Raw genomic sequence first — 21,796 nt, forward strand, 5'->3', positions numbered from 1 at the left:
CACAGAGCCACAAGCTACTTGGGTTCCTCCCTCTCATCTGCCTCATCTCACTTCTGCTACATGATCTCCAAGTCCCTCTGCTGCCTGGTAGCAGTGGAGAGCTGCCAGCCCGGGGCTTTCCCTTAACGGAGGTCTCTGCTTTCTCTTACTCTGGTGAGCCATAGTGGCGGTGGCCACAGCTCCAGCCTGAATCTGTTGGGTTCCCTTGTTCAGTCCAATGTTGCAGGGCAATGTTAAGATTCTTTTGGTCAGGGGGCACCTGGGTGGCTCAGTCGGTGAAGCGTCTGCCTTCAGCTCAGGTCATGATCCCAGGATCTTGGGATCGAGTCCTGCATCAGGCTTCCAGCTCAGCCGGGAGCCTGTTTCTCTCTCTCCCCTTCCCCCTGCTCCTGTACTCTCTCTCTCTCTCATACATAAATAAATAATCTTTTTAAAAAAATTCTTTTGGTTGCACAGCGTGTGTTTCTGAGAGTTCATGATTTCAAGATTTGACATTTCTATGATCAACAATTCTGTGCATCCATAGAGTTGATGGCTCCGCTGCCCTGGCCCCAGCCTCTAGGCATGAAGTGACCAGCACCCTCCCTGGTACTGGTCAGGGGCCGTGCCAGGTATGGAGATCACTGAGGGTAGTCAGCAGGGCCCTGGTCAGTGGAGCTGCACCAGGGGGCACACCAGTGCCCAGGGCCAGGGCAGAACCATCAGAGCCAGACCAGAGCACTGTGCATCCAGGGGCCCCCAGGGCAAGCCCTGCCTCTTGCTCTGCCCCACACAGGACCCCTAAGCTCAGTGGCATTAGCCTGTCCATGAGAGGCCCTGGAAGACACAGCGGAGCCCAGAAAGGGCTGGCTGTAGGGAATGGGCAATTCGGGAAGGTTTCCCGAAAGAGCAGAGCGTTGGGTAGTGTGTGTTATTTGTTGATGCTGTTATTTGTTTGTTCTAGCGGCCAGAGTTCTCCAGAAGAGCTCAGCTGTGTTCATCTTGCTCCCTGCTGCACTTGCCACGTGCCTGTGCACCAAGAAAGCTGAATGGTTTACTTATTCCTGTGTCTGTCTTGTCTTAGAATGTAAGCAGGAAGGAAAAAAGAAAAGAAAAAGGAATGCCAGCAAGAGCCTCTGCTTCGTTCCCCAGAGTATCCCACCCGCCGAGAGCAGCGCCCAGCACAAAGGACGTGGGACCGAAGGGGAGCGTGCGCAATGATGCCGCGGCCCATCATTGGGCGGGCCGAGGGAACTACAAGTCCCATGGTGCCTCGCGAGCACCGCCCCCCCCATCCCGCGCAGGCGCAGCCCCGGAGGGCGTCCTCTGCGGCGGGCGAACTAGGCCGTGGGATCCTGGCAGAGGCCGGGGTTGTGCGTCCGGGAGTGGATACCCCTTGCGCGCGGCCGCCATGCCGGACAGCTGGGACAAGGACGTGTACCCCGAGCCCCCGCGCCGCACGCCGGCGCCCTCGCCGCAGACCTCGCTGCCCAACCCCATAACCTATTTGACGAAGGCCTTCGACCTCCTCGTGGACCGGCCCGTGACCCTAGCGAGAGGTACGGACCCTATCCGGGCCTCGCCGCTCCCCAGGGCCCCTCGCCGCCCTTCGGCGATCCCCGCACCCCTTCGCCCAACCCCGGGCTTCGCCCCCGTGACCATCCCCCGCCGCCCGCACCTGCGGGCGGCGTCGCCTCCTTGGACCCCCCCGCCCCCCACCTTCACTGCACTCTAGGAACGCCCCTCACTCCTACACCAAGACCACTCACTGCTTTCCGGCCCCCGCCGCCTGGGGAACCCTCCACACACCCCTGGTCTCCGGCCTCGCCCAAATATTAGCGGATCGCAGTCTAGCCTGGGGCTTGCTAAACCCCATTCTCCCTGCACGCTTTGCATCCCACGTTGTGCACAGAAGGCAGTCAGCAAACGGGTGTTGCCAGCCTTCTGCACACCTGCTGCAAAATGACCGGGGTGGTCAAGTGCTGGCCGAGGTTCCCTCAACCTAGATGTGCTGTGACTTGTACTCCGTGTGTGCTTATGCTTAAGAACTGTCCAGATCCCATCTCTGGTCCAAACCAGGCAGATGTTTAAAACCGCTCTTTGTGGCCCAGTTTGTTATTCAGCTAGCCCAGTGGAGGCAGCAGCAGGAGCACGCTCTGCCCTCAGTCACTATTGCCTGGCAGTTCATCCATGCATTTAACTCATTCATTCGTTCAAACAACCCAGCCACCCACGTGCTGCGATGCCCCGGTGGCTCCTTTCTTAGGATAAAGTCAGCAGATCAGAACCCCAAATCTGGAAAAGGCACAGCAGTGAACCCACTGTTTCTTAGAAAGTGTTTTATGTGTCTGGAAAGATGAGATTTCACTGGTTCCAACTTATCAATTTCTGGGTGGGGATGCTGAGGCCAGAAGGTCAGTGGCAGCAAAACTGGCTTGGGGCCTCTGCCTACATGGGAAGACCCTGTGTTGTGGGGGAGGTTGGCCAGCAGGTAGGACCTATAGAAGGGTGTGGGCTTGCAGAGCATGGGTTCAGAATCCTGAATTCTCTCTGGGCCTACGTACTCTACTGGGAGCTACCCCTGGTGTAATACTCATGGTGCCTGGCTCCCAGGAAGCCCTCCGTAAACCATAAACGGTGGACCTCACCATTAGTAACCCAGGACAACCAGCCACACCTGTTCTTTGAGAGTCTAATTAGCAGTGTTTGTAAAAGCAGTCTGCCCCTTCCGTGGCTTGTGAGAAAGAAGAGAGCTAAGAGCAATTTCTGTGGCCTGTCCAAACCAACAGGGCCTTTTGAGTCTGGGGTTTTTTCTTTACAGAGTTTATAGAACGGCAGCACGCGAAGAACAGGTATTACTACTATCACCGGGAGTTCCGCCGTGTGCCAGACGTCACCGAGTGCCGGGAAAAGGATATCTTGTGCATGTTCGAAGCAGAAATGCAATGGAAAAGAGACTAGTATGTCCTGCCTGTGTGTGTCCCTTAGGAAACACTGAGCCTCACTCAGTGAGCACCTCTGTTGGGCTCTTATCCCCCAGGGATACCATGGGATGATGGTCAGCCACCAAGAAGGCCTCCTGGGGTTTGCCCAGATCTTGAGGGTGGAGGGGCCAGACAACAGGGCCCTAAGGTCTTGTTTTCATTCTGCTATCTCTGGGTACAGGGAAAGGATTCCTCGTAAACTGCCTTTTTTTTTTTTTTTTCTTCAGTAAAGTTGATCAAGAAATCGTCAACATTATCCAGGAAAGGCTGAAGGCCTGTCAGCAGAGGGAAGGTGAGAGCTATAGGCAGAACTGTGCCAAGGAGCTGGAGCAGTTCACCCAGGTGGCCAAGGCCTACCAGGACCGCTGTAAGCAAGCCCCCACCCTGGCCTGATCCTTCAACGCTAACTTCACTGCCCAAATTGTGCCAGTTGGTTGGGGGAGAGAGTGGTTAAGAGAATCACTGTATCCCAGATCCCTTTTCTGCTCAGTATCTTAGCTTTTTCCTCCCCACTTTTAAAGAAGACTCTGGTCTGTATCCTGGTAGATTTGGCCCATGACTTCCCTCCCCCTATCTCTTTCCCAGATCACGACCTGGGGGCTCATTATTCTGCCAGGAAGTGCCTGGCAAAACAGAAGCAGCGGATGTTGGCAGAGAGGAAGGCAGCTAAAGAGGCCGCCACTGCCTAAAGCAGCTCCTTGAGCACCTTCACAAGATGACTATTAAAATAAAGAGTAATTAAGAAACCTGTTTTTGGTGTCACCTTTAGTCCCCAACCTGGACCTGTTGACCTCACTGGTCCCATCTCCCTTTAAATCCAGCTACAACTAAGCTCGTAAGAGAAATACACAAAAGGCACTACTAACAAGCTTTAGTTCACTTTATTTTTCTTGTATAAAACTAGGTGGTGGCCACAGCTGGAGCCTGGGTCCTCTGCACAGAAACTCTGGTGTGGGTCTTCACAAGATGGTCAGTGAATTCCTAGAAAAAGAGACAAGGCTTTAGCTGTAGCCACACCTCAGCACCCTGTGCACCTGTCCAGGCTAAGGGGGTGGCTGGGCAGCCAGTACCTGATATGGAGACTTGGTGAACACCGTCTCCTTCCAGAGGTCAGGGGTGAGATAGCTGTAGGTCTTGGAGATGGCATCAAAAGTAGCCTTAGCTGGAAGAGAGAAAAGAGAAGGTTGGCAGATACACAGGACACAACACCCCAGATACAAACAGAAGATGTTGCGCTCCTAGGGACAGAGAGGCCACTTGGGGCCAGTCTGCCGTGCCTTAGGAAGGCCTTCCTCTCTCTCAAAATACGCCAAGCATACACTGAGTATGATTAAGCTGAGCTATGAGGGCCACCTACCAAAGTTCCCCAGGGTGGCAGTGCAGCCTCTGGCCGAGGTGTAACAGTCATCAATACCGGCCATCATCAGTAGCTTCTTGGGCACAGGGGCTGAAACAATGCCAGTGCCTCTGGGGGCGGGGATGAGACGCACCAGCACAGAGCCACAGCGGCCAGTCACCTGCAAAACGTGGAGGAGTCAGGAGATGGCCTAGGGGGAATCGGCACCACCGCAGGCCCCATCACCCCCCCACCCCCCAAGCCTACCTTGCATGGGACAGTGTGGGGCTTGCCGATCTTGTTCCCCCAGTAGCCTCGCCTCACGGGGACGATGGAAAGCTTGGCCAGGATGATGGCCCCACGGATAGCAGTGGCAACCTCCTTGGAGCACTTGACACCCAGGCCGACGTGTCCATTGTAATCTCCGATGGCAACAAACGCCTGTGAGGAACCTGACATGGTTAGGAGTCCGCTGGCCGGCACGGCACCAGCAGCCACCAACAGCCACCAACTGGGCCTGTGGCGCCCCTCGAGGAAAGAGTGGCCACCGTGAGGCCACTCTGAGGTCCCGAGGAGATCCTTTCTCTCTCTCCCCATTACGAAAGCCACGCGTGTAGTGACAAGCGTGACCATGCAGAGCTGAGAGAGTCTCACCCAGCCCCTTGGCAGGTGCAGCCCAGGAACACACAAGGTGACTAGGATACCTTGAACCTGGTCCGCTGGCCAGCACGGGTCTGCTTTTGCACAGGCATGATCTTCAGAACCTCGTCCTTGAGGGATGCTCCCAGGAAGAAATCAATGATCTCAGATTCCTATGGGATGAGAGATTGCAACGAAACCGTTCACTAGAAAGCTCAGGAACCATCTGTAACCATTCTCCCTAGATAACCTCCACCCGGATCCTAGAACTAGTTTTTCAACTGTCCACATTTTGTCTCCAAGTCGAATACCCTAAGTCAGAGATAGGGCACCTAGGCACTCACACCCTCCTCAGACGTGGAGCCTTGGCCGGGGTGGACAGATCCCATCCCTGGACCCAAGGCCAAATGAGCCTCCCGGGGACTCCACCTGCCAACGCCCTGTCCGGAGGTGGGGCGGGGGGAGGACCCCCTCGTTACCTTGATAGGCAGAGAGAAGAGATAGATCTCCTCTAGGGACTTGATCTTCATGTCCTTGACCAGGCGGCCCAGCTTGGTGACGGGGATCCACTGGAGGGGGAAAAGGCGCCGATAACTACGGTCGCCCGATCGGCGCCGCCCACGGGCCCGTCTCACGCGCAAGGGCCCGAACCTACCTCCTTGTCCTCGGCCTTGCCTCCGCGAGCTCCACGGCCTCGACCCCGGCCCCGACCACGGCCGCGACCGCGGCCCCGGATGCCGCTGCCGAAGCCTCCGCGGAAGCCGCCGCGGCCTCCCATTCCAGGGCCCCCGGGCCCTCCGGGCCCTCCCGCAGCACCGGCGTCATCCGCCATTTGCTGAAAAGAACATCGAGAATGGACCAGTCAGCGAGGCCCTGGCACCTGCGGCCGCCCGGGGCCAGGGCTCCCGCCCAGAAGCGCCAACGCGCCGGACCGAGCCCCGCCAGATGGCCGCGTACCCCTGGCTCCCCGGCCCGCGCACGCACCAACCACCACGTAAACTCACGTGTTTTCTCGGAGAAGAAGGCCGAGGCCGCGCGGAGGGAGTATTTATACCACGGCCAAGTGCCGCGAGATCTCGGCTGCCCCGCCCCAGGCGCGAGTTCGCCACGGGCCTATAAGAACCGTGGAAGCGCACTCCTGGGTTTCCCCGCGCTCCGCGTGCGACTGCGCGTGTGCGGCTCTGAGTGTGGGCGCCGCGGCGGCCCAGCTACCCGGTACTGCGGGTAGGCCCGCGCCCCGCCGCGTCCCTGGATGGTAGCTGGGAGGTCGGCGTTGGTTGAAAATCACCCGCGGCTTTGGCCGTGGCCGCGGGTGAGATTCGGCGCCTACAGCCACCGGGGGCCTCAGCTCACCGCCCACTCGTCCGTGTGGGCAGGTGAAACCCAGGCCCCGACACGCGCCCCGCCGGCCCCGGCCCGCGTGTGTTCTGGCCTCTGGCCTCTGATCCCTGACCCCGTGTTCTGCCCGCAGGACGCCGACGCCCCGACCGTGAGGCCCACGCCGCCAGGACCGCGGGGAGAGGGGAGCTCTGCTCCCAACGCCCAGTGAAGTTGTCCATGTGAGTCCTGCATGTCTGGGTGTTCCTGGCCCCCCACCCATCCGCCTGGAGGTGCATCTGTGGGCGCGGGGAGCAAGGTGTGCAGTGGAGGGGAGACCCTATGGGACACCTTGCCGGCCTGCCGGATTCCGCGTCGGATGCCACAGAGGGGTACAACTTGGGTCCCAGGGGCTGGCAGGTGACTCCGTGGCATCCCGTGAGTGGCAGGGCCAGATTTGAAACCCTGGTGTATTTCACACACCAAATAGCTTCCACAGTAGCAGATAAAGTACCTTTGAGCTGGGTCACCAACCCACTAGCGAGTGTGACAATGAAGGGAAACATCCCTAAGGTGGAGTTGGAAGGCTAGAAGGGGGAGCTCTGCTGCTCAACATCAATTACAGACCCCAACAGGGAAGGATGTAGGGATTGATTACTCCTGCAACTCAGCCTGTGAGAAACTGTCATCACTCTGAACTCTTGCTTTTCTCCAGGGGACTTCAATCCCTCCCAACTTTCTTTCTCCATGAAATAAAGTTCCTTTCCTTTGTTTGTTGGGGGCTTGCTTGTAGTCTTTTTGCATGTCCTGAATTGCAGTTCTGGTTATTTCCAAATAAACACACTTTTGCCAGTGAAATAATGGACTCTTATTTTTAAAGTTAACCCAAGAATGAGAGTGTAAGATTCCCAGCTCAAGGGCTTGCATGGGCCCCATATTGCTCTCAGGAGGGGGATAGGGTCTGGGATAGGATTTGGTGACCTTGGTATTCGGTGCTACTGAACGTGCAGTTCTATATTATCTGCCTCATGTGTGGGAACATTGCTGGTTTCCCAGGTGGAGACTGATTTCCCCATGTCTCCTCAGAGGCTTGCCCACATCGTCAGAGCCTACCTGTTCTGGAAAGCTTTCCCACATACTAGGCCCCCCACTATGGTGGTACCACAGGTTGCATGGGAATTTGGTCCTCACTTCCCTCCGATCTGTACTCTGGAGCTAGCGCCATGAGTCTTAGATCCTAGGAGACCTGATGGTGGGTCGATGTCAAAAGTCCCTGGGCTTTGGAGATCTGGCCTGGGCAGCACTATTTTGAGGAGGGAAAAAGGAATGATTCCTACATTCCTGCCAAAGCCTCAGCTTTGGGGAAAGAGTCCTCAGAAGTTTAGTTCCCAGCCTAGTGCTGCTTGGGGATCAGCTATCACCCACTCCCAAGACGGGGCCTTCAGGGACCCGCCCCAGGTCCAGACTACCTATCCCTCAACTCTGAGCAAGGGCCAGATGGTACAGGATCCCAGTGGGCCCTGAGCCAGGGCTGTGATTGGCCTGAGCTGGACAATGCCACTGTGAGGTCGGTCCACTCCTACTGTGAAATGGAGGCTCCTGAGCCCTGGGGGTCAGTGGAGCTGCTGTCCAGACACAAATCATGGTGAGCCTGGGACCCTTTTGCCTCTGGCCCTTAAATGTGTTCCTAAATCGAGACCTGTCCAGAGCTGGAACCCATTCCTCACTCTGAGAAAGGGTGAACAGTGGGTTACAGGCTCCCCAAGACAAGGAAACCAACCTTTGCAAGGGTTCTGGCCACGTCTAACTCCAGACCAAGGCCAGCTTCTCCAGCTGGGGACTGGTAGTCTTGGAAGGCCTTGACCCTCACAGCTGCCCCCTCAAAGTGGGTCCTGACCCAACCCTCCACTTGGGGGGCCCACCTCCCCATCCTGGGGTTTCCCTGGGGTATGTAGCTGGAACCTGGTTCAGCCAGGCACTGATTTTGGCCTGGCCCTTGCAGAGTGGCGGATATGATCTCAACCTCTTCGCCAGCCCTCCCGACTGCAACTTCCTGTGCTCCGTGTGCCACGGGGTTCTCAAGAGGCCAGTGAGGTTGCCATGCAGCCATATCTTCTGCAAGAAATGCATCCTCCGGTGGCTAGCCAGGTGCTAGTGGGCACCCAAGAGGCTGGGAGGACAAGGGCAGGGCTGTGTCCATCCCTGTGGCGCAGAACAGAGGAAGGTGGGCCAAGCATTAGGTCACAGTGGGCATAAGAGCTTCCAAATCTAGGACACTAAAGTACGTGTGTCCCTGCACCCTGGGGTACTTACAGCCCATGGCCCCAACCTCAGAGCTGAGTTCCCCAGGAAGTACTCAGGCCTCTTCCAGCTTGAGAGAAGGGACCACCTGGGAAGGCGTGTTGCTGTCTCTTGGTCCCTTTCCACTCCCAACACTGCCCACCCCCCTCCTCCTGCCTCCTAGACAGAAGACCTGTCCATGCTGCAGGAAAGAGGTGAAATGGAAAAAGATGGTCCATGTAAATAAACTCCGGAGGACCATCGGCCGCCTGGAAGTCAAGGTAGCTTGAAGCACCCACTCCCAGCGCCCTTCTCGCTCCTGCCAGGGGAGGGACAGAGCCAGGAGAGGGTAAGGAGAATCCTATCCTCAAAAAGAACTGAGGGTTTCTGCTCCAGCAACACTGACTGCAGCCTCAGGGTCATCAGTCCTGCCTGAGTTTGAGTCCCATCTCTACCACTTACTTGCTGTATGACTTTGGGCAAGTTACCTAACCTTTTTGAGCCCCTGGGGCCTCAGCTGTAAAATGGGGATTATACAAGATTTTTAGAGGATGAAGTGTCTGCTGTGCTGGCCACCACCCCAGTCCCTTAATTTTATAGATGAGGAAACTGAGGTTTAAAAAAAAACAGACAAACTTGGCTTGTGTACAACTGCAAGATCAACCCAGCCATGTACCTCCCCCCACCCCCCATCCCTCAAGCCTTTGGCCCTGTGCACCTGGTCTCAGAGGTCTAGATTCTTCCCTCTCCATATCACTGATGCCATTAGGGCTTGGCAGGCTCCCGGATTAGGAACATCCCGAATGGGGGATTCTGGGTAAAGTAGGCTGCTCCAGTGCTGGCCACGTCTGACCTGGTTTGGCTCACATGGTGCTCTCCCCCCACCCTCAGTGCAAGAACGCGGAAGCTGGCTGCTTGGTGACGTGCCCCCTGGCCCATCGAAGGGGGCACCAGGACTCATGCCCTTTCGAGCTGATGGCCTGCCCCAATGAGGGCTGCACGGCACGGGTGCCACGTGGGGCCCTGGCTGAGCACTGGCAGCACTGCCAACGTGGGGCCCAGCAGCGCTGCCCACTGGGCTGTGGGGCCGCCCTGGGCCCGGTGGAGCGTGCACGCCACAACTGCTACCGTGAGCTGCGCGACGCCTGGACCCAGCGTCAGGAGCGCAGCCGGACCCTGGTGCTGGGCCTGCTGCGGCGCATGCGCAAAGTGCACCGCACCACCAATCTCATCCGCAGGCAGCTGGCCCAGCTCGGAGACTTCCTGGAGGAGGACGACGCGCTGCTCGTGGGCGCCCCGCAAGGGGAGTCCGAGGCCACCCCAGAAGGCAGCATTGGGGCCGAGGTGTGGGGGGCCCAGGGCCACGGTACCTTGTAAACAGAGGGGTAAATAAACGCAGAGCCCAGGCCTGGCCCGCCCTGCCACTTCTGTGCTTGCCGGCCTCACAGCTTTATCCCATTTGCCACCCCCACCCCCGCCCCGCCCCGCCCCAGGCACTACTGCCTTCACCACGCAGGGACACTGGCCTTTCTCCCTGGGCCGCTCCTGCCTGCAAGGCTCTTCTCCCTGCTCTCCGTTTGCCTGGTTTCTTGTCCCTCAGATACCTCTTCCTCGCAGAGGTTATCCCTGAAACCCTCCCAGTCTCCTTCCTGTTACTTCTACCTGTCTGTTAACCAACTTCCCAGCCAGTCACACAAACAGCTCAAAACCCTGAACTCCTAGGAAAAGCCCACGCCTCACAATGACTCAGGGAACTGCCATTATCTCTGACCTCCTGCCCCTATCGTCTCAGTACTCCCTGTAGCCACAAGCACTGTCCCCCCAAACAGCCACAGGGATCCCCGCTTTACTCACTCAGGCGACACCTTACCTCCCCCACCACCCCATTTAAAAGCCCGTTACCCTGATCTGTTCTTTCTACAGCACTAATCGCTGAACGCTCCCGATTATTCCTTGCCCGTCCTCCGCCAGCCCTCTCTCCTCTAGCACCTCCTGCTCTTGTGCCTCCCAAATGTCTACAACAGTGCTTTGCACATAGAATGTGATCAATAAATATTTGAGAGTCTCTGAAGTTACCCGATTTATTCATTTACCTGCGATATATATCACACCAGACCATGAGCACCTGACTGCGCTTGTACCCAAATCCCAGAAGGCCGAGGGGCAAGGGTCTCGGGATGACTTTAGTAAACATTTCCTACGACTCCTTTTTTAAAATTTCCACTAAAAGGCAAACAGCGGGCAAACCCCGTGTCCTGCAGCCCTCCGCCCCAGAAGCCCCAGCCGCCTCCAGGCGGCTCTACACCGGTTCCTCCAGGCCAGAAACGCCTCCACCAGTTTCCGCTTCCTGCCACAGCAGGCATTGCCCACAGCAAAGATGGCGCCGAGCGCGCAACTGATGGCGTAACAGTAGTCGTGGGCGGTGACGCCATCTGCGGCGCGCCGGCAGTGAGAAGTGGCGCCTCTGTTTCCCTCACGCGGCGGCGACATGGCGGAGCCCGTGGCGGGAGTGGGCCGCTTCAAGGCCAAGTGAGCTGGGGCGCTACGGCTGTGGGTGCCACCCAGGGAGGGAGCGGGGTTCGCAGCCCCAGTGGCAAATGTGCCCGCCCTGAACCGGGCGCCCATTCGGGTCTGGGCAGAGCCTGAGGGCGGTGTACGAACTGGCCCGCGGGAGTCGTGTTGGTTGCGTTATTACAAAGTGAGAGAGCCAGCGTCGGTTATTAAATTAGGAGCTGGTTTGGGGGTTGTGGGTGAAAAATTCTAGAGGAGGAAGGAGCGGGCTGAGCGCAGGTGGAGGCTGGTCCTGAACCACAGCGGGAGGCCCCCACCCTCAGGTACTGGGAGAAGAACCACTTCTGGGCAGGCAGCCGGGGGCTTTCACCTCCTGTCCGTCTTCGACATGGAGCAGGAAGAGAGGTCAGGAGATGGGCGGTCTGCTGTGGCTCCGGAGACCCTGAATCCTGGGCTGATTCAGTTCCCCAAGGACTCTGGTGAACATCTAAGTGCTTAGGGCCCAGGACGGGATGGACTCCTCCCTGCCGGTGAGCACGGTCTCATGGGATAAGCATACTAAGCAGCTCATTTTCATCAGTGGGAGTGATGAGCAATACCAAAGGGAAGGCCTGGGGTCAAGAGCGTCTCTGTGGCATAGTCACCAGGGCGCCACGGTTGGGGGCTCCATTTCATGTTGGTAGCCAAGCCTCCCCTAGTGGAGTTAGGCACCAGTGAAATCCGGGAAGAGAGACCCAAGCCACATATGGGGAATAGCCTGTGTGACACAAAAGGATAGCAGAGGCTCCTCCAAGTCAGGGTCTTAGAAACACATAAGGAGAGGAGAGGGTTTTAAGACAGGGTAAAACACTTAGGTTTGGAAAGGTCTTTCTGGCAGCAGGGTTTGAGATGGTAGAGAGGGGGCCTGGTGAAGAGGCTGGAGTGGCTGTCCAGATGAGCGTGTGGTGGCCTGGACCACCGCGGAGGCAGCCGAGAGGGGAGGGATGAGGACAGCATGAGGCTGCAGAAATGAGGGCTACTTGGGGAGTGGGAGGAAAGAGCTAGGGTTGAGGAGGGGGCAGGCTGCAGCTGAGAAGGAAGCTGTTGAGGGGGTGTTGCTCTGGGCTGGTACCCTGGGCTGGCCTCCCGCCGCCAGCAGAGGGCCCCTGAGGTCTGGCCTACTCCACTCTGGGGGAATCTGGGAAGACAGGGGTGTCACACTGCTGGTACTGCCTCAGAACCTGGTGTGCATCACTGCCCAGTTCTGGGTCTCGCATCCTCTGTGACACCCACTTCACAGTGCTGCAGAGAGAGGACAGTGAGAAGAGCCATCTCCAATCTCCTGCATCCCCGCCTCTGCCTGGGAACTCCTCAAGGCAGGGGCCTTTTGGATTGAGCTCTGGGAGAGCACCCAGCACAGAGCTGGGCACTGGGGACCAAGGGGTGGGTGACTCACTCTCTCCTCCTGTTCTCTCTCTAGCTATGCTGTGGAGCGCAAGATCGAGCCTTTCTACAAGGGCGGGAAGGTGCAGGTACCAGCCCAGGGAGGGGCAGAGTGGTGGGGCAGGCAGGGGCTGCACAGAGTTATCTTGGCTGAGACCCTTCTGTCACCAGCTGGACCAGACTGGGCAGCATCTCTTCTGCATTTGTGGTACCAAAGTCAACATCTTGGATGTGGCCTCAGGGGCCGTGCTGCGGAGCCTGGAGCAGGTGAGGGTGGGGAGAGCCAGGGCAAGGGGCTAGTGTGGAGGGCAGTCCGTTCTCATGGTGCTCTGTGTGCTAACTCTCACCTCTAGGAGGACCAGGAGGACATCACTGCCTTTGATCTCAGCCCTGACAACGAGGTATACGGGGCAGGGATAGGAGGCGGGCTTCGGTACCTCTCAGCCAAACTTTGAGCCATTGAGGACATGTGGCCGTGCCTCTCCCCTCCCAGCTGAACTGCATCGTTCTCTAGGTGCTGGTAACAGCCAGCAGGGCACTGCTTCTGGCTCACTGGGCCTGGCGAGAGGGCAATATCACCCGCCTGTGGAAGGCGATACACACAGCCCCTGTGGCCACCATGGCATTTGACCCCACTTCCACACTGCTAGCCACAGGTAGGGCCCTGGCTGGGTGGATGGGCCCCCGGAGGGCACACAGTCAGAGGTCTTCAGGCACACCAGCCCCTTCACCTTGAACACGTTCCCACAGGCGGCTGTGACGGGGCAGTTCGTGTCTGGGACATTGTGCGGCACTATGGGACACACCACTTTCGGGGCTCGCCAGGGGTTGTACAGTGAGTGGAGGGCAGCAGAGGGTGGACAGGGCCTTATGCCCAGGGGCGCACAACTCACCTGCCACCCCCCCCACCACCCGCAGCTTGGTGGCCTTCCACCCGGACCCCGCACGCCTGCTGCTCTTCTCCTCAGCTGCAGACGCCACCATCCGCGCGTGGTCGCTTCAGGACCAGTCGTGCCTGGCCGTGATGACTGCCCACTACAGTGCCGTCACCTCACTGACCTTTAGCACTGATGGCCACACCATGCTTAGGTCAGCGGCCAGCCACCCAGGCCATGGCAGGAAGGGGAGGGCTGCAGCTGAAGCTGAGGACTGAGGTGGCTGTCCCCCCCGCCCCCCAGCTCAGGCCGTGACAAGATCTGTGTCATCTGGGACGTGCGGAGCCACCAGGCTACGAGGACGGTGCCAGTGTTTGAGGTGGGAATGCCAGGGGGCCGGGCCAATCGAGGGGGCAGGGGGAGGGTGGGCTGCTGCCTCTGACCCGCTTACCCTCAGAGTGTGGAGGCGGCCGTGCTGCTGCCAGAGGAGCCAGCACCTGGGCTGGGTGTGAAGTCCAAGGGCCTGCACTTCCTGACAGCCGGAGACCAAGGTATGTGTGTCCAGGCCAGGGTGGGCAGCAGAGGCTGGGGGAGGTCCGTGCACTGGAGTGCCAGCAGCCCGCGTCCCCTCACAGGCCTGCTGCGCGTGTGGGAGGCAGCCTCTGGGCAGTGCGTGTGTATACAACGGCGGCTGCCAGGCCCCGGGCAGGAGCTGACCCACTGCGCTCTGGCCCACCGTGCCGGCCTGCTCCTCGCTGTCACTGCCGACCATAACCTGCTGCTCTACGAGGCCCACTCCCTGCGGCTGCAGAAACAGGTGAGCGCTGCCCCTGCTCAGCCCGGAGGTGGGGCTGCCAGCCCTCCACTCATGCAGGCTCTGGCTTGTGTCCCTCTGGCCCCCGCCCCCACAGTTTGCCGGCTACAGCGAGGAGGTGTTGGACGTCCGGTTTCTTGGGCCCGAGGACTCCCACATTGTCGTGGCCTCCAACAGCCCCAGCCTGAAAGTGTTTGAGCTGCAGACAATGGCCTGCCAGATTCTCCACAGCCACACAGGTCAGGGAGCTGAGCTGATGCCCCCAGCACTCTATCCTGGACTAGAATGCCCTCCTTTACTGTAACTGATGGCCATTTTCTCTCTACTTTCTCCCAGACATTGTCCTGGCCCTGGACGTGTTCCGGAAGGGGTGGCTCTTTGCCAGCTGTGCCAAGGTGAGTCATCTGGAGCTGTGTGGAGGTATGGGTCCCAGTGGAGGAAGCCCAGCCCCGCCTCTGTCCTCACCCGTTTGATTCCCAGGATCAGAGCATCTGTATCTGGAGGATGAACAAGGCTGGCAAGGTGGCCTGTGTGGCTCAGGGCTCTGGGCACACACACAGCGTGGGAACCATCTGCTGCTCTAGGTAGGGGGTCAGGGCTGGGGTCCGTGGTGTTACAGAGGCCCAGACCCTGCTAATGGGGTTCCAGCTCAGGGAGATGTGGAGGGGGAGGTTTCGGCCTTGGTCTTCGAGGCTCCAGGCTAGGGATGTGTAACAGAATGCAAGGGCTACCCAGCTGCTCTCTTGGCAGGGGCTCCTCAGAACTGTTCTTGGGGCTGGGGGAATTAAAGGGGAGAGGCTCGGGGTGCCTGGGTGGCTCAGTCAGTTAAATGTCTGCCTTTGGCTCAGGTGTGATCCCAGGGTCCTGGGATCAAGCCCTGTGTCAGGCTCCTTGCTCAGCGGGAAGTCTGCTTCTCCCTCTCCCTCTGCCCCTCCCTGCTGCTCTGCTCGTGCTTTTTCTTCCTGTATCTCAAATAAAAAAAAAAAAAGGCTGGGGGGAGAGGCTTCAGGGCAGAAAGAATAACATTGAACAAAACTCAGGCAGAAAAGACATTCCCTGGGGCACCTGGGTGGCTCAGTCGTTGAGCGTCTGCCTTCGGCTCAGGTCATGATCTCAGGGTCCTGGGATCGAGCCCTGCATCAGGCTCCCTGATGGTCGGGAAGCCTGCTTCTCCCTCTCCCACGCCCTCTGCTTGTGTTCCTTCTCTCGCTGTGTCTCTCTCTGTCAAATAAATAAATAAATCTTAAAAAAAAAAGAAGACATTCCCTGCTAGGGGGGTTGAGGTCTTGTTACCAAGTCACCAGGTATGGTGGACCAAGGGCGGGTGGTGGGGGCTCAAGTAGACAAGTGTACCCTGCCCCTCCTTGGTCGGGACCATGGTCCTGCAAGCCCAGGCTGTGATGCCCTGGCAGACAGGGCTGGCCGGGGCTCAGCAGGGGTCTCCCCTCCCCCACATCTGGCCTCAGGCTGAAGGAGACGTTCCTGGTGACGGGCAGCCAGGACTGCACTGTGAAGGTGTGGCCCGTCCCTGAAGCCCTGCTCTCCAAGGGTGCAGCCCCAGACAGCAGTCCTGTCCTTCTCCAGGCTCAGGCCACACAGCGCTGCCATGACAAGGTGATGGGACACGGGGGCAGGGGCAGGGCCAGGGCCCTTGCTGGGATGGGGTTCTGAGTTGCCCCCTGCTCCCATCACCAGGACATCAACAGTGTGGCCGTCGCCCCCAACGACAAGCTGCTGGCCACAGGCTCACAGGACCGCACAGCCAAGCTCTGGGCTTTGCCGCAGTGCCAGCTGCTGGGTGTCTTCTCAGGCCACCGGCGCGGCCTCTGGTGCGTCCAGTTCTCACCCACGGACCAGGTGCTGGCCACAGCCTCGGCTGACGGTACGGTCAAGCTCTGGGCGCTGCAGGACTTTAGCTGCCTCAAGGTGAGCGCCCGCCTCAGGCCCCTCATCCCCAGGCCCTGCCCGCCGCCCTGGGGTGGTCTCACGTTCTCCCCTCCCCATCCTGCAGACGTTCGAGGGGCATGATGCTTCCGTGCTGAAGGTGGCCTTTGTGAGCCGTGGTACCCAGCTGCTGTCCAGGTGAGTGGGCTGGGGATAGGGGTTGGGATGAGCTGCAGGATGGGCCCTAGCACTGAACTCCTCCCGATCCCAAACCCAGTGGCTCTGATGGTCTCGTGAAGCTCTGGACCATCAAAAACAACGAGTGTGTAAAGACTCTGGACGCCCACGAGGACAAGGTCTGGGGACTGCACTGTAGCCGGCTGGACGATCGCGCCCTCACCGGTGCTGGTGACTCCTGCGTCATCCTCTGGAAGGTATGGAGGTTTGGGGGGTCATGGGGACTGTGCAGGGCTGCATCAGGGTGCCCATCTGACCTCGCTCTGACCCTAGGATGTGACCGAGGTGGAGCAGGCAGAAGAGCAGGCCAAGCGGGAGGAGGAGGTGGTCAAGTAAGTCTGGGGGTCCCTGCCCAGTCCCCTTGAGTGCCACGCATATGTCTACCATCCCATACGTCACACCTTTGGAGTGGGGACATACAGCTGTCACCTCTGCTTTATGGCGTGGGAAACTGAGGCTAGGAGTGCAACACAGCTCACCACCAGTGGATGCTTAAGGCCAGGCTGTGGACTCCTGGGCCAGCCCCCTGATGGCTCTGCCTTCAGTCCCAGCCAGGTCCCCCAGTGACCCTGTCCTCCCTCCTTCCCCCACCAGGCAGCAAGAACTGGACAACCTGCTCCATGAGAAACGGTACCTGCGGGCACTGGGCTTGGCCATCTCCCTGGACCGGCCCCACACTGTGCTGACTGTCATCCAAGGTCAGTGCTGCCTTGGGGCGTGGAGGGGGGGCGGGGGTCTTGGGTCCATCTTGTGCCCTTCCCTGGGGCTCAGTCTCCCCACCCCCCTACCCCCCCCCAGCCATCCGGAGGGACCCTGAGGCCTGCGAGAAGCTGGGAGCAACAGTGCTGCGGCTGCGGCGAGATCAGAAAGGTCAGGGGCAGGTGGGCAGGCGGGGCAATGGCCAGGCAGGGCAGCCAGTGGGCAGGTCTGACTGTCCTTGTCCCCCCAGAGGCCTTGCTGCGCTTCTGTGTCACATGGAACACCAACTCGAGGCACTGTCACGACGCACAGGCTGTGCTGGGGGTGCTCCTGCGGCACGAGGCCCCGGAAGAGCTCCTGGCCTACCCTGGCGTGCAGACTTCCCTCGAGGCCCTACTGCCCTACACTGGTATATGGGCCGGCCCTGGGCGGGGCGGGAGCTGCTGGCCAGCCCCCACGAAGCCCCTGACATCCCTGTGTCCTCCCCCAGAGCGACATTTTCAGCGGCTCAGCCGGACACTGCAGGCAGCCACCTTCCTGGACTTCTTGTGGCACAACATGAAGCTGCCCGCCCTCCCTGCGGCCCCCTCTGTGGCTCCCTCAGCTCTCTGAAACATGCCGAAGGCTGTCCTTTTCTATCCAGACTCCCCATGTGTGGACTGTCTCTCACTCCAGGTCCCCAGCCCCCAGCCCTAACCTGCCCCACGGTTGCCCCGGCCTGGCCAAGACCCAGAAGGCCCTGCTTCTCAGCACAGACACTGGGTTGTGCCTCAGTCAGAAGAGCTTTACTCTGGAAATGGGAGAGTATGGTTTCCTGGCCCTGCCAGCCACGGGGTCCCACCCTCAAATACTCCTCCCCCAGCCGTGGTGGTGGTGGTGGTGGCGGCATGGCTGGTGTCAGTCATCCCTGGGGTCTGGGGCTTTGGGCCTGCCCTCTGTGCAGCTCCACACGCCCTCGCGGGGGTCCTTGCGTGCCAGTGCCCTGCGGGTTATGGTGCTGCAGCGGCTCTGGATGGCGCTCAACAGAGGGCGGGTGGGCACGGTAGGGGGAGGGGTTGTGGCCTGGGGGTTCTCTGGGGAGCCTTGGGCCTCTCCCACCCTGTCCTCCTCACGGTCCTCCTCGCGGTGGAGCCCTGCGCCACTCAGGAGCGCGCCCAGCCCATCGGGTCGCAGCAGCACAGCGGGGAGGAGACCGCAGCGCCCTCCGAACCTGCGAGGGGGCGGGGAGGAGGGTGGGGTTTGGCGGTCGCTGGATCCTCCCCCCATCCTGGGCCCCGCCCAAGCTCCACCCCCACGCACCTGCAGAGCCACCAGCCACGATCCGAAGTTTCCAGCACGCGCACGCGCGCCCCCGCAGGCACTGACAGTTCATCTGCGTGGCTGCTTTCATAGGCTTGAAAAGCGCAGAATTGAGACCCTGGGAGTGGGTATTTGGGGGTCACTGCGAGGCCTCAGGGACCAGGACTCCCACCTCTATCTCCTCCGCCCATGGAGTCACCACCTTCAGGCATCCCCCAGATGATGGGACCAAGGACATTCTGTCCCCATGTCCAGCGCTCGCTCAGCTGTTTCCAGTAGTCAGCTTTGCCGCACACTGCCCAGTGGTGGTGGCTGGCTTGGCGGGGGTGGGATGGGTAATTACCACTACTCCCTAGGGGTCGTCGTTCTTGGCCCGGGGCCGCTTCCTCCAGGTAGGGAGCAGGAAACCACGCTGTCTGCTGGTCTTCGTTTGCCACCAGCCACCAGCCTGTGTGCAAGAGGTGGCCGGAGGTTCAGACCCCCCAAGCCTTCTTGGGTCCTGGGGGCAAATGGGCGAGCTCTCAGTCCTGTCCAGCCCCACCTGAGGGATGTCGCAGCAGCACGTCTAGGATCTCCTGGGCCCGTGCATGGAAAGGTCGGCCCTGCGTGTCCTGGGTGCTGAAGGGCTGCAGGCAGCGCAGGCTCTGAGCCTCCAGGCCACGGATGGCAAGGCTGTCCGCCGGGCGGGGTAGGGGCTCTTCAGGAGCGGGCAGGATCACCAGACTGGGAAGGGTACAGGCGAGGGGCGGGTGGGAAGTGTGGTGAGGGCCTGCCACCCCTCCCCAGTCCGCTCAGCCTTCGCTCCTCCCCCAGCCTCCAAGGGCTTTTGCGGGCAGGGAGTTGGGGACGAGTCAGGCACCTGCCGGGTGGCAGCGCGGGCTCCAGGTCCAGGGGTTGCGGTGCAAAGAAGCCGGTGAGCGCTGGGCTCCGAGACACGCGCGCCGCCGCAGCCAGCAGCGCCCGCGAATAGGTCTCCAGCAGCCGCAGGCGCGCCAGACCGCGGCCCGTGCGCCCCCCGCGTATCAACAGCGATGCGTCTGCGGACACGACGGGAACGGACTGTGGGACCCCGCCCCAGGGTTCCCTCCACCAGGCCGCTGGTGCCCCTGCCCCTCCCGGGATCCTTGCGGGCCTCCCTAACGGCCTCACCGGGAAGCTTGGGGAGAACGCGGTCAGATCTCCGCAGCAGGCCCGCCTCTACTGGGAAGGTTTCCTTGAGGGTCTTCTAAGGGAGAACCAGCGAATCAGTCTCAGAGTCCACCGGTTCCATTGGGAGGGTGAGGGTTCCTTGCCGGGATGGGGGTCGTAGGGGCTAGACGCCCTCACGGGCTCAAGGGCAAGTGCCCAGGCGCGGGCCATTGGTCCCTCCGGCACCGGGGGCAGTCGGGTTCGCCCCAGGCTCACTCACCTGGAGCGTCTTGAATTCATCCCAGCTCCTGCGCACAAAAGTGTCGCTGTCATCTGACCAGTGCACAGAGAAGGCAAATGTCTGTTGGAGAAAGGTTGGGGCGCCTTGGAGGTGCTGGGCCAGGAATTCCTTCCTTCTTCCTTGGGGCTGGCAGGGACTCCCCGCCCGTCATACCTGAAGCCGCGCTGTCTGCACTAGGGCCGCTGCGCACACTGACACCGGGTACCGGGGGCCGTCCATCGCTGTGCCTCACGGGTTCCGGTTCTGGGCTTCTGGAGCTGGCAAACTGTGGCCAAGGGTCCCACTGCGTCCTGGCTCACACGGTGGGGGTTGGGGGGAGAAGGCAGGGGGCTCCGGGCACCCGGAAGACTGATTGGAATTCCCCGGCTATGCCCCAGACCTGGCAGGTCCTTGTATCGCTGCCTTGCCCCTGGGTCTTTCCCAGCTTCCTCACTGTGCCCAGAGTAGATCCGGGTAGAGGGACAGGACAGGGCTTGGGGGGGAGGGGCAGAGAGGCGGTGGAGGGTGGGGACTGCGGCCTGAGTCCCTCAGGCATGAGTCTGGCCTGTGGGAGGAGGAGGAAAAGGAAGAGTCCTCAAAGTGCCGCCAGGCTTGGCCCTGCTCTCCTAGCTCTCCCACACCCGGTGTGGTGCTGGGACTAGCGGAGCCTCCTCCAGGGCATGCCCCCATGGCTCTGTCTTTGAACTCACCTTGGAAGCTGACTGCTGTTGTCATCAGGAACCAAGGACCCAGTGCTAAAAGCTTTATGTACTTTGTTTGGCTCACATTGGAGGAAAGGTCTCTTAATGTTTCCAAATCACAGAGGAGGAAATTTGTATTAAATAGATAATTAATGTCAGTTTTTCTGGATGTGGGGGTTGACCTCACAGGCTCACCCCAGAGGTTCCCCTGTGGTGGGGGGACTTGGAGCAGGACAAAGAGGGTCCCTCTCTGCAGTCACTGGCACTTGGGGAGGGGGGTTGGTGACTAGGACTGTTTTGAGAGCTGCCTCTAAATTTATGATTTATCACAATTTACTGCAAACACAGCCTGAGATCAGAAGTCACAATTCCCCCACTAACTGGGGTGAAGAGGGGTTGGACCCTAGAATCCCCAGAGAGCGTATGCTCAGGTGCCCCACATGTCTGGGCTGCTTCCTTATAGGAAAGACTTCTAGAGCTCCATCCAACCCTGGTATATTTTAGCTCTTCGTGCTGCTGGGGCCACCAGCTCTAGGTTGGGACTCCTACCCTAAGCTGTCCAGGGAGGGGTTAGCCTCTAGGACATCCCTCCCGGAAATCACCCTAGCCCTGACAAAGGGCCTTTGTGCACCTGTCCAACCAGCGGCTCTCAAACCTTCCCTGGTCTTGGCCCAAGCAACAAACACCTGCTGATATAGGCCTGAATTGCAGTATGCCTTCAGCTCAGCTGTCACGCTCTCCCCGACCTCAGTGGCCTGGCCTGGCCTGGCAGGGTCCAGGGTGGGGCAGACACTTCTCCCCCGGAAGACCAGGAGAAAAGCTGGGAGAGGGCCTGTTTATTCACAGCCAGGGACCTCCTAAAGGGTGCTGAGGCCCCCTCCCTGCCCCAACTGACAGCCCCTGCTTCACACCCCCAGCAACCCTGGTTCCTTTTCATTCTCTCTCTCTCCATAGACCACAGGCTCATCTATCCCTTGGACAACTGCCCCCCCCCCCGGCCTTCCCCCATACTCCTCACTAGTTCCTATGAAATCCACCCTCCAGAGAAATCTTTGCAAAACACAAAGGGGATCAGGTTGGGGTGGACCTGCCCCAAATTGTCCAGCACCTTCCTATGGTCCTTAAATTCCCAGCTCCCATGGCAGCTCCATGTGCTCCTGCCCACCTTTGGACCTCTCCTCTCACCACCTTCCCCAAGTCCTGTTCCACTGGCCTTTCTGCCCATGCCCACCTCCAGCCATGGCCTTGACTGCCCTCCTCAGCTGATTCCTCATCCTTCAGGCCTCTGCCTAAGTGTCACCTCCTCAAGGAAGCCTCCCGGATTTACCACACCCCTGTTCATGGTTCCCACCCGTTTGTCAGGGAATATTTGTTAGTGTGACTCCTTTTTTGTTTTGTTTTTGCTTTTTCC

General features: G+C 59.6%; 5 protein-coding genes and 3 non-coding genes across 12 annotated transcripts; 4 read left to right on the top strand and 4 right to left on the bottom strand.

Moving 5' to 3' along the window:
• Positions 1 to 1,279: 1,279 nt before the first annotated feature.
• On the top strand, positions 1,280 to 3,709 carry NDUFB10 (NADH:ubiquinone oxidoreductase subunit B10). Of its 2 annotated transcripts, none has more exons than XM_045874700.2 (4): positions 1,280 to 1,538; positions 2,801 to 2,939; positions 3,191 to 3,330; positions 3,549 to 3,709. In XM_045874700.2, exons 1-4 carry the CDS (start codon positions 1,391 to 1,393, stop codon positions 3,650 to 3,652), a joined length of 531 nt encoding a protein of 176 aa, XP_045730656.1. In that variant the 5' UTR covers positions 1,280 to 1,390; the 3' UTR covers positions 3,653 to 3,709. The 2 variants fall into 2 exon arrangements, with proteins under 2 accessions (XP_045730656.1, XP_064448410.1); XM_064592340.1 differs by having other exon boundaries at positions 1,287 to 1,538; positions 3,191 to 3,255.
• Positions 3,710 to 3,829: 120 nt separating this feature from the next.
• Positions 3,830 to 5,803, bottom strand: RPS2 (ribosomal protein S2). Its single transcript, XM_045874699.3, has 7 exons — positions 5,594 to 5,803; positions 5,418 to 5,507; positions 5,004 to 5,111; positions 4,567 to 4,740; positions 4,321 to 4,480; positions 4,034 to 4,125; positions 3,830 to 3,944 (listed from the first exon to the last, which is right to left on the bottom strand). Exons 1-7 carry the CDS (start codon positions 5,768 to 5,770, stop codon positions 3,864 to 3,866), a joined length of 882 nt encoding a protein of 293 aa, XP_045730655.1. The 5' UTR covers positions 5,771 to 5,803; the 3' UTR covers positions 3,830 to 3,863.
• On the bottom strand, positions 4,189 to 4,313 carry LOC123845132 (small nucleolar RNA SNORA64/SNORA10 family). Its single transcript, XR_006790967.2, has one exon. It is a non-coding gene; the product is annotated as a small nucleolar RNA SNORA64/SNORA10 family (small nucleolar RNA).
• LOC123845131 (small nucleolar RNA SNORA64/SNORA10 family) lies at positions 4,815 to 4,948 on the bottom strand. The gene has a single exon (XR_006790966.1). It is a non-coding gene; the product is annotated as a small nucleolar RNA SNORA64/SNORA10 family (small nucleolar RNA).
• Positions 5,804 to 5,994: 191 nt separating the features above from the next.
• Positions 5,995 to 10,608, top strand: RNF151 (ring finger protein 151). Its single transcript, XM_064592341.1, is given in 6 exon segments — positions 5,995 to 6,162; positions 6,410 to 6,574; positions 8,258 to 8,403; positions 8,720 to 8,816; positions 9,427 to 9,881; positions 9,883 to 10,608. Coding segments are annotated over 5 exon segments (810 nt in total). The 5' UTR covers positions 5,995 to 6,162; positions 6,410 to 6,508; the 3' UTR covers positions 9,929 to 10,608.
• Positions 6,211 to 6,337, top strand: LOC123845170 (small nucleolar RNA ACA64). The gene has a single exon (XR_006791002.1). It is a non-coding gene; the product is annotated as a small nucleolar RNA ACA64 (small nucleolar RNA).
• A 289-nt stretch (positions 10,609 to 10,897) lies between the features above and the next one.
• TBL3 (transducin beta like 3) lies at positions 10,898 to 17,615 on the top strand. 3 transcript variants are annotated; one of them, XM_045874703.3, is made up of 22 exons: positions 10,900 to 11,064; positions 12,506 to 12,557; positions 12,640 to 12,735; positions 12,822 to 12,869; positions 12,983 to 13,124; positions 13,219 to 13,303; positions 13,387 to 13,557; positions 13,647 to 13,722; positions 13,801 to 13,894; positions 13,979 to 14,160; positions 14,255 to 14,396; positions 14,494 to 14,552; positions 14,638 to 14,741; positions 15,624 to 15,771; positions 15,853 to 16,083; positions 16,169 to 16,239; positions 16,319 to 16,475; positions 16,552 to 16,610; positions 16,873 to 16,976; positions 17,077 to 17,148; positions 17,228 to 17,386; positions 17,468 to 17,615. In XM_045874703.3, the coding sequence occupies exons 1-22, from the start codon at positions 11,024 to 11,026 to the stop codon at positions 17,587 to 17,589; spliced, it is 2,415 nt and encodes an 804-aa protein (XP_045730659.1). In that variant the 5' UTR covers positions 10,900 to 11,023; the 3' UTR covers positions 17,590 to 17,615. The 3 variants fall into 3 exon arrangements, with proteins under 3 accessions (XP_045730658.1, XP_045730659.1, XP_064448408.1); XM_064592338.1 differs by adding an exon at positions 11,370 to 11,576 and having other exon boundaries at positions 10,938 to 11,064; positions 13,801 to 14,160; XM_045874702.3 differs by having other exon boundaries at positions 10,898 to 11,064; positions 13,801 to 14,160.
• Positions 17,616 to 17,759: 144 nt separating this feature from the next.
• NOXO1 (NADPH oxidase organizer 1) lies at positions 17,760 to 21,346 on the bottom strand. Of its 2 annotated transcripts, XM_054507439.2 has the most exons (9): positions 20,395 to 21,346; positions 19,859 to 20,249; positions 19,685 to 19,765; positions 19,426 to 19,501; positions 19,136 to 19,313; positions 18,818 to 18,999; positions 18,620 to 18,724; positions 18,277 to 18,394; positions 17,760 to 18,187 (listed from the first exon to the last, which is right to left on the bottom strand). In XM_054507439.2, exons 2-9 carry the CDS (start codon positions 19,922 to 19,924, stop codon positions 17,875 to 17,877), a joined length of 1,119 nt encoding a protein of 372 aa, XP_054363414.1. In that variant the 5' UTR covers positions 19,925 to 20,249; positions 20,395 to 21,346; the 3' UTR covers positions 17,760 to 17,874. The 2 variants fall into 2 exon arrangements, with proteins under 2 accessions (XP_054363414.1, XP_064448409.1); XM_064592339.1 differs by having other exon boundaries at positions 19,859 to 21,346.
• Positions 21,347 to 21,796: the final 450 nt, after the last annotated feature.

The sequence above is a fragment of the Mirounga angustirostris genome, unplaced genomic scaffold (genome assembly GCF_029215605.1).
Source record: "Mirounga angustirostris isolate CCGP_5_RB_7025 unplaced genomic scaffold, mMirAng1.0.hap1 SCAF_5, whole genome shotgun sequence".
In the NCBI taxonomy this organism is placed as follows: Eukaryota; Metazoa; Chordata; class Mammalia; order Carnivora; family Phocidae; genus Mirounga; species Mirounga angustirostris.